This window comes from Orycteropus afer, unplaced genomic scaffold (genome assembly GCF_000298275.1).
Source record: "Orycteropus afer afer isolate SDZICR_OR568_19922 unplaced genomic scaffold, OryAfe1.0 scaffold00073, whole genome shotgun sequence".
Lineage (NCBI taxonomy): Eukaryota > Metazoa > Chordata > Mammalia > Tubulidentata > Orycteropodidae > Orycteropus > Orycteropus afer.
This window is the reverse complement of record NW_006921660.1, coordinates 3,194,621-3,208,804: the sequence shown is the minus strand read 5'-3', so window position 1 is coordinate 3,208,804 and position 14,184 is coordinate 3,194,621. Positions and strand designations below refer to the sequence as shown.

At 37.9% G+C, this 14,184-nt stretch overlaps 1 protein-coding gene across 1 annotated transcript in view; it reads left to right on the top strand.

Annotated features, from left to right (window-relative positions):
* WWC2 (WW and C2 domain containing 2) overlaps nt 1-14,184 on the top strand; it is a 415,307-nt gene that overhangs the window by 303,601 nt on the left and 97,522 nt on the right. Inside the window, exon 16 of the mRNA XM_007940882.2 lies at nt 1,997-2,161. Coding sequence (XP_007939073.1) covers nt 1,997-2,161 — 165 coding nt within the window. The remainder of the gene's footprint in view (nt 1-1,996; nt 2,162-14,184) is intronic.

The following is a 14,184-nucleotide window of genomic DNA, read 5'->3' as shown; positions in this document are numbered from 1 at the left end:
CTTATGGAATGTGTTTATTATTCCCAATGCTAAGCATTGTGCTGGGTACTTTTTATACATTATCTCATTTAGTCCTCATGACAGTCTTATGAAACGTATGAAAAAGGTATGATTATCCCCTATTGGCAGATAGAAGAACTGCTAGAACGCAATGTGTCCATGGTCACGTAAGTAGTGAATGATGGAGCCAGGAAACAAGAAGACATCCCACCTGTCATTTGCTGTTGCACATTGACATTTAGCAGGATTCTGAGCCTAGAGGTCTTTTATTCAGCTTCTTCTCTGTGCCTCCCACCACCATGCTATTAGAGCTTCTAGAAGCTATATTGTTGCTGTTTAAAGCAATATGATGTTCAGATGCTATAGCAGGAGTCCATGTATAACTAAAGATTTAACATACCATTGTGCATAATAACCAGAAAACCTTTACACAGCAGGAAAATTACATAAAATGTTCAAAACAAGTTTTCAGACTTGTGTCTGTGTGTTCAGAAACATGTGTGTCTCTTGGTTGAGCTTTTCTTTGCAGTTCAGTAAGACACAAAATGTTCATGTTTCTCGATGGACGCAGTTTAAAAGTGTAGATTTCTTATTAATTGTGGCTATTCTTTGAAGAAAATTGGTAATATTGTCTGACAATAATTAAGTTAGAAGAGGGAAGAGATAGCAGACTTGCTTGTCAGTGGTGGTGTTAGCTGCCGTCGAGTCTGTGCCCACTCATAGCAAACCCACACACAGCAGAACAGAACGCTGCCAGGTCCTGCACCGTCCTCACAGTCAGGCTGTGAGCAAGGGCTGTGCTTGAGCCCTTGTTGTAGCCACTGTGTCAGTTTAACTGATTGAGCATCTTCTTTTTCACTGACACTCTGCTTTACCAAGTGTGGTGTCCTTCTCTAGGGACATCCCTTCTGATAACATGACCAAAGTACATGAGAAAAATTTTACCACCCTCACTTGCTAGACTTGCTAGGCTGACCGAAAGTCTTATATAGCAGGTATTGTGCCAGAAGCTCCTATAAAAATGAAAGAAAAATAGTGCTTGTTTTGTATATGAAGTAGGGGGAGCTCTGGTAGCATAGTGCCTAAGGCACTTGACTGCTAACCAGAAGGCTGGTGGTTCAAACCCACCAGCCACTCCTCGGAAGGAAGACTGCGCAATCCTATTTCCGTAGTGATACTGCCTCGGAAACCCAAGGAGGGGTCGCTATGAGTTGGGTCCAACTTGACAGCACATTAACAACAACAACATATGAAGTAGGCGATAGTTATTTTTAGATTTATATCTTGCTGGGATAAAAATATAATTTTAAATCTATAGACAAAGATCAGAATGTCACAAAGAAAATATGTAGTTTTAGTATGTTAATTGATAGCCTTTTGAAAAGCAGTGTAGTTTAATTTAGTTTCTGACTAATGTGTGTAATTTGGTGGAATATTAAAGTCTTTAACCTTTACTTTTTTTGACATTCTACTAACTTAAATATCAAGGAAAAAAAATTGGTTTGCTGAGCGCTCACTCAAGAACCAGAATGCAGTTTTTATTTTTTTGTGTGTACCTCCTTCCCTCTTGTGAATAATGGGTTTTTGTGAGCAATAATCAAGTCACTCTTACAGAGTATTATAGAAGGTATTATAGTTTATGCCTAGTCTTTTTCTTTTAATGTTTTAACTTTTCATTTAAAAATATTTCCAGACTTATTTAAAAAGCTGCATGCTTATTCATTTCTTAAATAATGTACAGTTTTAAGTACTGGCAGTCTAATCTCAGGGTTGGCTTTTAGATTGGAGATTATTTTTTGTTTGGTCATGCTTGAAAATATATCTAGATTTTAAAAAAATATACCAGTGCTTTATGAGTTTTTTTACCCTAAGACTAGCTCACCCTATAATCTTAAATTATATTAGAGGGAGCACGTACTAATCTAGCTATTTTATTTTCTCTACTCTTTTTTTCTTTTGTTGCTGTTGTTTCTTTGTTTTCATTCCTTTCACATAGGCTGGAACTCAGATTAGCCTGGCCGATTTACCATTTACCAATGAGATTTTTACTCTGTGGTATAACTTGCTTCCTTCTAAACAAATGCCTTGCACAAAGAGTGAAGGAGAAAATGAGGATTCTGTATTTCAACCAAACCAGCTGTCTGTCAACTCTGTAGACTTGGTAAGTCAAAAATAGAGAAAAAAGTCATTAAAATTTAACAATATAGAATTCTTTGATACCAGTGTGTTTTTGTTCACTTTCTCTTTGCTTGCTTTTTCTACCTTCCCACGTATTTCTTTCCCCCACCTTCTCTAAAAGGAAGAAAATTTTAAAAAGAAGAGAGATAATTTACAGGCTTCATTTTTTGAGTGACTATAGAAAACCTGATTTAAATTTATGTTTTCAGACATTTTGTTGACGTATTTCATTCATCTGTCAGGCTATACATTTGGAACTCACATTTTGCAAATTAGTTACTATTAAGGCTAAGTAATATCTTAATTTCCCATTTACAACATCAAGATCTATATGTATTTTCTGTTAAAAAGTTTGTGGCAAGCGGTAGTCATAGTTCATAGTTCAGTATTCAAAAGTTTTATAAGGGGACATTTTATGAAGCCATCACTGATATTGCATTTGTGGTCATTGTTACTAAGTTCAGGTTTATTTTAGGTTGTCTGTAAGGAACTTTGGTGGCATAGTGCCTAAGCCATTTGACTGCTAACCAGAAGGTTGGTGGTTCAAACCTACTGGCCACTGCATGGAAGGAAGACTGGGCAATCTACTTCCGTAAAGATTTACTGCCTCGGAAACCCAAAGGGGGTTGCTGTGAGTTGGAATCAACTTGGTGGCAGTGAATTTGCTTTGAGTTTTTATGAGGAAAGAGTTCATTAAGCAAAAGCCAGGTAATTAAGGTATAATGCACTGCTCATTTACTTTGTGCGAGAAATTGTACCGGACCTAGTGGTAAACAGAGGAATGGAAACAAATGTGTCAGTGAAGTTTATATTACATGGCCAATTCAGTGGTTGACACTAAATGAGGCACACAAGATGACGAAATATGATTTCTATTTTAAGAATGCTTTTACGATATTCACTCTATATAGGTCTTTTCAACAAATTCATTACAATGTAATTCACGCACCATGTTGTTGTTTTTGTTAGGTGCCATTGGGTTGGCTCTGACTCATGACAACTCTGTACAACAGAATGAAACACTACCAGGTTGTGCACCATCCTCATAGTCCTTGCTATACTTGAATCCATGCTTATAGCCACTGTGTCAATCCATGTCGTTGAGGGTCTTTCCCATTTTATCTGACTCCCACCTCACCTATTGTTCATTCTGACAACATGAACAAAGTATGTGAGACAAAGTTTGGCCATTCTTGCTTCCAAAGAGCATTCTGGCTGCACTTCCTCCAGGACAGATTTGTTCATTCTTCTGGCCAAACCAAAAACCAAACTAACTGCTGTCGAGTTGGGTTTTACTCATAGCAACCCTTCCTTGGGTTTCCGAGGTGGTATCACTATGGAAGTAGATTGCCAAACCTTCCTTCCAAGGAGTGGCTGATGGGTTTGAACCACCAACCTTCTGGTTAGCAGTCAAATGCCTTAGGCATAATGGTATTTTCAGTATTCTTCACAAACATCACAATTTAAAAGCATCATCTCTTTTTTAGTCTTCCTTATTCATTGTCCAGCTTTCATATGCATATGATGTAATTGAAAATACCATGGCTTGAGGTAGGAACACCTTAGTCTTCAAAGAGACATCTTTGCTCTTCAACACTTTAAAGAGGTCTTTTGTAGCAGATTTGCCCAGTGTAATACGAAATCTGATTTTTTGACTGCTGCTTCCATGGGTGTGTTGATTGTGGAAACAAGTGATATGATATCTTTGACAACTTCCATCTTTTCTCCATTTATAATGATGCTGCTTATTGGTCCAGTTGTGAGGTTGTTTGTTTTCTTTACATTGAGATGTAATCTATACTGCCGACTATAGTCTTTAATCTTCCTCAGTAAGTGCTTCAACTTATTTCAACTTTGAGCAAACAAGGTTGTGTCACCTGCATATTGCGGGTTGTTAATAAGTCTTCCTCCAGTCCTGATACCTTGTTGTTCTTCATATAGTCTGGCTTCTGGGATTATTTGCTTAGCATTCAGATTGAATAAGTATGGTGAAAGGATACGACCCTGACATACACCCTTCCTGATTTTAAATCTTGCAGTATTGCCTTGTTCTTTTTAAACAAGAGCCTCCTGGTCTATGTACAGGGTCCTCATGAGCACAATTAAGTGTTCTGGAATTCCCATTCTTTGCAATGCTATTCATAATTTGTTATGATCAACACAATGGAAAGTTTTTGCATAGTCAGCGAAACACAAGTAAACATCTTTCTGCTATTCTTTGCTTTGAGCCAAGATCCATCTGACATCAGCAGTGATATCCTTCATTCCACCTCCTCTTCTGAATCCACCTTATATTTCTGGAAGTTCCGTATTAATATACTCCTGCAACCATTTTTGAGTTATCTTCAGCAAGATTTTACTTGCATGTGATATCAATGATATTCGATAATTTCCATATTCTGTAGGATCACCTTTCTTTGGAATGGGTACAAATACGGATCTCTTCCAGTCAGTTGGCCAGGTAGCCGTCTTCCAAATCTCTTGGCATAGCAGAGTGAACACCTCCAGTGTGGCATCCATTTGTTGAAACATCTCAGTGGGTATTCCGTCAATTCCCAGAGCCTTGTTCTTTGCCAATTCCTTCGGTGCAGCTTCAACTTCTTCCTTCAGTACCATTCGTTCTTGATCATGTGCTACCTCCTGAAATGGATGAATGTCGACCATTTCTTTTTGGTACAGTGACTCTACGGAATCCTTCCCTCTTCTTTTGATGCTTCCTGTATCATTCAGTATTTTACCCATAGAATCTTTCAGTATTGCAACTCGAAGCTTACATTTTTTTCTTCAGTACTTTAAGTTTGAGAAATGCTGAGCATGTTCTTCCCTTGTGAGAAGATTATATACTTTTACTTTACTTTATCTTCTTGAGCTACCCTTTGAAAGCTTCTATTCAGCTCTTTTATCTTGTTATTTCTTCCATTTCCTTTAGTGTACTCTCCTTTCAAGAGCAAGTTTCAGAGTCTATCGTGACATTTATTTTGGTCTTGTCTTCCTTTCCTGTCTTTTTAATGACCTTTGCTGTCTTCATGCATGATGTTCTTGATTACATCCACAACTCGTCTGGGTTTTGGTGTTTACTGTTCAGTGTGTCAGATCTCTTCTGCAGATGGTCGGTAAACTCAGGTGAAAGTTGTATTTTGGTTCTTGTGGACTTGTTTTAATTTTCTTCAGCTTCAACTTGAGCTTGCATGTGAGCAATTGATGGTCTGTTTCACAGTCAGCTGCTGGCTGGCCTTGTTTTGGCTGAAGATAGTGAGCTTCTCCATCACCTCCTTCCACAGATGTAAGTCAATCTGATTCCTGTTGCAGTGTAGTAAATTACATGATGTGGCTTCTCTAGCCATAGTATTTGTAACTCCCACTTTGCCATGAGTAACTGAGTAGCTGCTTGTTAAAAGTCATCCACCTAGAGCAACAAAAAGCAATCTTCTGGGAAGTTCATGGTCTCGCAGGTGTATAGAATTCTGATGTTGGGATTGGTCAGTTTGGCCACTCTGCCAGACCAGGCTCAAAAGGAGTCCTCCTAGAGGCAGAAGGAGTCTCTCTGATTGCCAGCTGAGAAAGACATGCTGTGGAGAGACGTGAGAGAGACACGCTGCTAAGAGAGAGATGAAAGAGACATCCACTGCTGAGATAGAGATGTGCTCCTGAGATAGACTGTGGGTTGAGAGACAGCTAGCTGAAAGAGACTGAGCGCATTCCTGAACTTGAATTGTAGCCTGTTGCTTCTCTAATAAATCCCATAATCTATGAATTCTGTGTGGCCATTGCAGCAAATTATCAAACCCAACAAAGAGGTGGTGGGTACTGTGGGAAGGACGGTTGGTGTCAGGAAGATAAGAGGGCTGGGAGGGTAGCAGCATACCTGGCCTACGTTATAAGAACAAGCCTTGGGCTGCTGATGGTGATTTTGTCCTCCCCTTGTGTACCTCTGTATTCCATCTGGCAAGGTCCACCTGTATAGCTGCCGTTTACGTTGTTGAAGAAAGGTATTTGCAATGAATAAGTTGTTGGTCTTGCAAAATTTTATTATACGATCTCTGGCATCATTTCTATTCCCAAGGCCAAATTTTCCAGTTACCAAGGGTTCTTCATTTTTTTTCCCACTTTCATATTCCAGTCACCAGTAATCATCAATACATCTTAATTGCTTGTTTGGTCAGTTTCAGACTGCATACTTTGGTAAAAATCTTCAATTTCCTTGTCTCTGGCTTTAGTGGTTGGTGTGTATATTTAAGTATTAGTAGTATTAACTGGTCTTTCTTGTAGGCATATGGATATTATCCTGTCACTGACAGCATTGTGCTTCAGGATAGGTCTTGAAACATTCTTTGTGACAATGAATGCAACTCCATTCTGCTTAAATTTGTCACTCCCAGCCTAGTAGATCATATGTTTGTCTGATTGAAAATGGCTAGTACCAGTCCATTTCAGATCACTAATGATATCAATCTTTATGTGTGCCATTTCATTTTTGACAGCTTCAAATTTTCCTAGATTCATACTTCATACACTCCATGTTGCGATTATTAATGGATGTTTGCAGCTATTTCTTCCAATTTTGAGTCATGCCCCATCAGCAAAGAGGTCTCGAAAGCCTTACTCCATCCATGTCATTAGGGTCACCTCTACTTTGAGGAGGCAGCTGTTCCTCAGTCATATTTGGAATGCCTTCCTACCTTAGGGGCTCATCTTCTGGCACTATATAAAACAATATTTCAGGGTTATTCATCCCATTTTCCAGGAATATATCAGACAGTGTTTCCCTGCTATTCAAAAGGTTTTCACTGGCCAGTTCTTTGGCAAGCGGATGACCCATTCCTTCTTCCGAGTCTGTCTTAGTCTGGAAGCTCCACTGAAGCCTGTCTACCATGGGTGAACCTACTGGTATTTGAAATACTGATGGCACAGCCTCTAGCCTCACAGCAACATGTAGGCTATCACAGTGCAACAAAGTGACAGATGAGTGGTGGTCACATACCATAAAATCCACCAATTTAAAGCATGCATTTCACTCATTTAAAGTACACTATTCAGTGGTTTTTAGTATATTCAGAAACTTATGCAGTCATCCCACAATACAATTTTACAGCATTTTCATCATCCCAAAAAGAATCCCCATACCCATTGGCAGTCACTTCATAGTCTCCCCACAACCTCCTACACCCTGCCTTATGCAGCAACTCTCCTTTCCTGTCTCTATAAATTTGCATAATCTGGACATTTCATATAAAGAGAGTAATACAAGATGTGGTTTTTTTTATGATAATATTTTCAGGGTTCATCTATGTTGTAGTATATGTCAGTATTTCATTTATTGTTCTTAAAGAAGAATACTCTATTGTGTGTGTAATAGCATATTTTATTTCCCCATTTATTTGTTGATGGGCCTTTGGGTTATTTCTCTGTTTTTGTTATTATGAATAGTGCTGCTTTGAATATTCATGTGCTGATACTTGTGTTAACATATGTTTTCATTTATCTTGGGTGTCTATGTAGAAGTGGAGTTAACTGAGCTCTGGTGGCATAGTTCCTAAGGCATTTGACTGCTAACCAAAAGGCTGGCAGTTCAAACCCACCAGCTGCTCCTTGGAAAGAAGATTGGGCAATCTCCTTCTGCAGAGATATGGCCTCAGAAACCCAAGGAGGGGTCGCTATGAGTCAGGGCAGACTCGAGGACAGTGAGTTTGGCTTTAGTTTTTTTTATTGTAACTCTATGGTTTACATTTTGTTAAACTGTCAAACTGTTTTCCAAAATGGGTTGTACCATTTTACATTCCCACCAGCAATGTATGAGGGTTCCAGTTTCCATACACCCTCAACATTCCACTTTACTGAATATGCAGTGGTATCTTATTGTGGTTTTGATTGGTATTTCCTTACCAACTAATGAGATTGAGTATTTTATTATGTGCTTATTTGCCGTTAGTATATATTTTTTTTGGGGGGGGGGAGAAATCCCTAATGAGATCTTTATTGTTGAATTATAAGAGTTCCTTATGTGTTTTAGATACAGATCCCTTATTACATAAATAATTTTCAGGTATTTTCTCTCATTCTCGGTGTTGTCTTTTTGCTTTCCTAATGGTTTTATTTGCAACACAAAAGTTTTAATTTTGCGGGCCAATTCATTCATTTATTTGTTTTGTTACTTTTTTTGCTTTTGATGTTATTACTAAGAAGGCTTTGCCTAATCCATCATCAGTTGAGAGAATGAAGATTTTCTGTTTTCTTCCAAGAATGTTACAATTTCAGTTTTATATTTAGATCTCTGGTCTGTTGGACATCTATTTTTATTTATGATGTGAGGAAGAGGTTCAAGTTTATACTTTTGCAAGTTACTATCCAGTTGTCCCAACATCGTTTGCTGAAAAAACTGTTCTCTCCCCCATTGGATTATATTGGCACACTTCTCAAAAATCATTTGACCATAAATGTACTTAATTCTGTACCCTGAATCTTGTTCCATTAATCTATATGTTCTATCCTAACATAAGTACCACACTATCTTAATTGTTGTAACTTTGCAATAAGTTCTGAAATCAGGAAGTGTGGGTCCTCCAACCTTTTCTTTTTCAAGATAGTTTTGGCTATTCAGGATTCCTTGACTTTCCATAAAAACTTTAGGATCAGCTTCTGCGTTTCTGAAGAAAAAAATAGTTAACTAGGATTCCGATATGTATTATGTTGATTCCTGTAGAGATCAAGTTGGGATATCGTCATTAACGATATGAAACATTACAATACATTAACATGAATATTTTTTCATTTATTTACATCTTCTTTCATTTCTTTCAACATTTTTTTGTACTTTCCAGGATTCATGCTTGCATTCCTCTGATTAAATTTATTCTTAAGCATTTTTTGATGATACGGTAAATGGAACTGTTTTCTTAATTTTATTTTTGAATTGTTCCTTGCTACAATTGATTTTTGTGTATTGATCTTGTATCTCCTATAACCTTGCTAAATTTGTTGCTTGTTAGTTCTAATACACGTGTTGTTTGTTGTTGTTATGTGCCGTCAAGTCGGACCCGACTCATAGCGACCCCTCCTTGGGTTTCCGAGGCAGTGTCACTACGGAAGTAGATTGCCCAACCTTCCTTCTGAGGAGTGGCTGGTGGCTTTGAACCACCAGCCTTCTGGTTAGCAGTCGAATGCCTTAGACACTACACTACCAGAGCTCCTTCTAATATACATACTCCTCACTTACCAACTATCTCATTACCTGACACTTTACATTTATGACAATAGTCACAAATCTGCTGTCTTTCTGTTTTACATGTTAACAAGATAATGGGCATTGTGGCAACTACACCTCCTTTGAGGAAGGTCTGCGGGCAGCCTCTGGGAAGTTGGGCCACACTGCCCACTTCCTGTCAGTTAGGGTGCCTAATCCAGCTGCAGCGCAGGGCCGGCCTCCTCTGTCGCCATGGCCTCTGAGTGGACACGCAGACAGCACTGAGCCAGTTGGCACCTGATACAGTTCCCTGCTCCTTTGTAGCCTGAGGCCCTGCAGCTCAGAATTGCTGTGGTATAGGAAGGGAGGAAAGAAAGAAGCATCAGAAAGAGTGCTTTTAAAAAATGTGTGTGAGTTTAATGGCATCCAAGAGTGAGCTGAACTGGACCTGAAGCGTGTAACTTGGTGGGGCCAGGTGCGCGGCCAGCCTTGTAGTGCCCTCACAGGTGATTGTGAATGCAGGGACTGCTGAAGTTGGGGTAGAGCCCTGAAGGCAGCACGGTGCGGGAAGCTCTGACCCACCTCAGTTAAGCCATGGGTCCTCCAGTCACACAGCCCAGCTTTATCCATCTCTAAGCCTATATCTTTATCCTCTATACTTTCTCCTCTGCAGAGGAATAATCCGTAACTGGACTCATCACAAAGATGAGCACATCCTTAAATCTTAGTTATTGTTATTTCTCTGATCTTGTTTTCCATATAAAAGAAATGAATGGTCTGAAAACAGTGGGGAAAAAATCCTCCATTTTTGCATAACAACAATATTCATATAACAATCTGGTCTTTGGATACTAACATGGTTATAGTAAGGAGTGGGTGTAGATTTTTTTAGTAGATTCCTTAGGATTTTCTACAAGTTTTGCTTCTTTCTTTCAATTGTTTGTGTCATTCCTTTTTCTTTCCTAATTAATTGCCATGGCTAGAACTTCCAGTACAATACCAAATAGATGTGGTGAGAGTTGACATCCTTGGGCTTGTTCCTCCTAATTTTAGAGGGAAAACTTTCAGTCTTTCATCATTAAGTATAAGCTGTGGGTTTTTCATAGATGCACTTTACCAGGTTGGGGAAGTTCTATTCCTAGTTTTTTGTTTAGTTGGTTGGTTCCTTTATATTGTTTTTGTCTTTTTATTATGAAAGGGGTGTTGAATTTTGTTAAATATTTTTTCTGCATCTATTGATACGGTCATGTGGTTTTTGTCCTTTATTGATAACTGTATTACATCAATTGATTTTTAATGTTAAATCAACCTTGCATTCCAAGAATAAATCCCACTTGGTCATTCTGTATAAATGTTATTGTATGTTACTGTATTCACTTTCCTAGTTATTTCTTGAGGGGTTTTGTGTTTATAGTCTATATTGGCTGTAGGTCTTTTTGTTTGTTTGTTTGTTTTTCCCCCCTTTTATATTATTGCTTGGTTTTGGTATCAAGGTAATTCTAGCTTCATAGAATGAGTCAAGAAATATTTCCATCTCTCTCATTTTTTTAAAAAAAATGCATTTATTGAAAGATAATTTATGTACAATGAAATACAAAAAACTAAAGTGACATGAGTCAATGCATTCTTTTTTTTTTTTTTTTTCCTTCAGTGTTCCCTCCTCTCCCCTTCTACCCCTGGCAACCAACAAAGTTTCCTTTCATATATAAACCTTTCCTTGACCCTCCACAACAACAAACTAATACTATATTTATCCTTCTGTGATTGCCTTATTTCATTCAGCATAATGTCCTCCAAGTTCATCCATGTTATACGGTGTTTTGCTGACTCTATTTGGTTACCCATACTACAGTTGATGGGCAGGTAGGTTGTTTCCATCTTTTTGCTATTGTAATTTGTTGTTGTCATTTTGTTACTTACTTTTTTGTTCCATATAATTTTCTGTGCTAAGCTCGTTTTATGAATCGTGTTATCACTTCCTTTGTTGCTATAGTTTTAGTATTTGCTAAATATTTGTGCTGGGCCTCTTTTATATTTTGATGTGAAGGTTTATCATTTTTCTTTGAGGTTACCCTGTAATTTATAGTTTCCTTCCCAAGTTTAGAACAGTCTGTTCTATCTTGTAGTTGTCTTGACTTCCCTACTATTTAGAAGTTCTGTAACTACCCAATTTTTTCCCTCTTTTTGGTTTGTAGTTGTCCTCATTTGTCAATTGATGTCTCTGGTTCCCGATTTATAGTCTTGTAGGCTTATTTACTTTGGATACTTCTATAACTAGGTGGGTTTTGGGGTTATGTCATTATGTGTGTTAATATTCAGTTACTGTTTGCTGTTGTCAGTTCTCTGTCCAAAGGAGTCCCTTTAGTATCTCTTGTAAGGTTGGTCTGGTTTGAGCAAATTCCCTCAATTTCTGCTTATCTGGAAATGTCCTAATTTCACCATTGTATTTGAGGGACAGTTTTGCTGGGTGTATAATTCTTGGTTGGAAATTTTTCTCTTTCAGGGTTTTATGTATATTATCCCATTATCTTCTCGCCTGCATGGTTTCTGCCAAGAAACCTGAGCTTAGTCTTATTGGTTGCCCCTAGTAGGTAACTTTTTATTTTTCCTATGCTGCTTTCAGGATTCTTTCTTTGTCTTTGGTTTTGGTAAGTTTGATGATGACATGTCTTGGTGCTTTTCTTTTGGGGTCTGTCCTGTTTGAGGTTCGTTGGACTTCTTGAATAGATATATTCTCATCTTTCATCATACCAGGAAAATTCTCTTCCAACAAATCTTTAACAATTTTTTCTATGGTTTGATTTGTCTCTTCTTGTTCTGGAATTCCAATGACACATAGGTTATTCCTTTTGATGGTATCCCACATGGCTTTCTTCATTTTGTTTTGATTTTTTTTTTTATTAATCCCTTTCCAAAGAAGTATTGAGGTATTTCTCTTCAATTCTCACTAACTCTGTCTTCCATTGATTCAGTTCTACTCCTTTGCCCATTCAGTGTCTTATCTATTTCTGAAAATTCAGTATTAATTTTCTGCATTTCTGTGTGTAGATTTTGTATCATTTCTAATTTTTCATTTATTTTATCATTTTGTTCTTGTATTGTCTTTTGAAATTGTTCTAGGGTCTTCTCTGTGTTTTCTCATTTTTGTCAGTGTTTTCCTTGATCTGTCTTTCACTTTGTTGAAGGTACTTAAATATAATTCTTTTGAATTCCTTATCAGAGAGTTCCAGTGCTGCATCTTCTTCAGGAATGTGTTTTGGGTCTGTACCCTGGTCCCTTGATTCTCGTTTATCTCGCTTCTTTGTGTGAACTGTGATGCTCTGTTGTCTCTGAGGCATTGTGACATTTTTGTGTTTATATTTAATTGGTGATTGTGTGTTGGAGTGACTTACCCGTAATTTTTGTTTCGTTTTGTTTGTATGTTATCAAGCAGAGTACTGTGCTGGGCTCCTATATTCACTAGTTGACAGTACTTATGCACTCACCACCTGTCTCATTTCCCTTTGTCAGCCTCCTATATATCCCTGCCGTCCTTGGCAAATGGGGCCTATTCTTAGGTCCCTGGAATCCAGATGAGAATGCTGTCACTTTAAAATCTGAAATGACCACTGCTTGTAAATATTCAAAATGGCTGCACACTCCAGTACGTCGAAAGTCCACAGCTCAGGTTATCTCCCTCATTGCTATTTCCTTTGCTAGTCATAGGCCACTAGCGCAATTGTCTCTGCAACCCTTGGCAACCAGGGCTGATCTTTAGGTCAGTTCTCAGGTCCCAACATCACTTGGAAATCTTCAAGCTGTTGGTCCCGTCAGAGTAGCTGACAGCTCTGACAGTCTCTGTACTAAAAACCTGTTTTCATTCAGGTTTTTCCACTAGTTGGTGCCAAATCCACTTGTGTATAGTTCCTTTCAAAGCTCAGGGTTCCAGGATTATCTTCTGTATCTCTATCATTTGGTTTCTCTTTTCTTTGTTGAAGAGGCTCTGTGTAGCTTGTCTGCCTATTCCTCCATCTTACCGGAAGTCCCCACCTCTTCTTTTTTAGAAGAGTTTTTTAAAGAATTTATGTTATCTTCTTTAAATGATTTGTAGAATTCACCGGTGAGGCCTGGGCCTGGGCTATTCTTTGCAGGGACTTTGTGATTACTAGTTCAATCTCTTTACTTGTTATAGAGCTATTCAGAATCCCTGTTTCTTTTTGAGTCAGTTTGGGTAGTTTTTATTTGTCTAGAAGTTTGTCCAAGGAGCCCTCGTGGTGCAAACAGTTAAGCATTAAATTGCTAGCTAAAAGATTGGCTGCTTGAACTTACCAGTGGCTCACAGGAAAAAGACTTAACGATCTACTTCCATAAAGATTATAACCAAGAAAACCATATGGGACAATTCTACTCTGTCATGTGGGGTTGCTTTCAGTTGAAATTGAATCAACCTAACAACAACAATAGCAGCAGGATTTTGTTCATTTCTCATCTAGGTTATCTAATTTGAGGCATACTAATTCTTCATTCTATTCCCTTATAATCTGCTTTGTTTCTGTCAGGTCAGTAGTGATGTCCCCTCTTTCATACTTGATTTAATTTGAATCTTATCTCTTTTTCTCTTGGTCAGCATAGCTAAAGGTTTGTCAATAATATTGATCTTCTCAAATAACCAACTTTTGGTTTTATTGATTTTCCACTGATGTTTTTCTATTCTGCATTTCATGACTTTTTACTCTGATATTTATTATTTCCATCCTTCTGCTTGCTTTAGGTTTGTATGTTACTCTTTTCCAGTATCTTAGGTAGATTAGGCTACTGATTTAAGATTGTTTTTTTTTTTTTTTTTA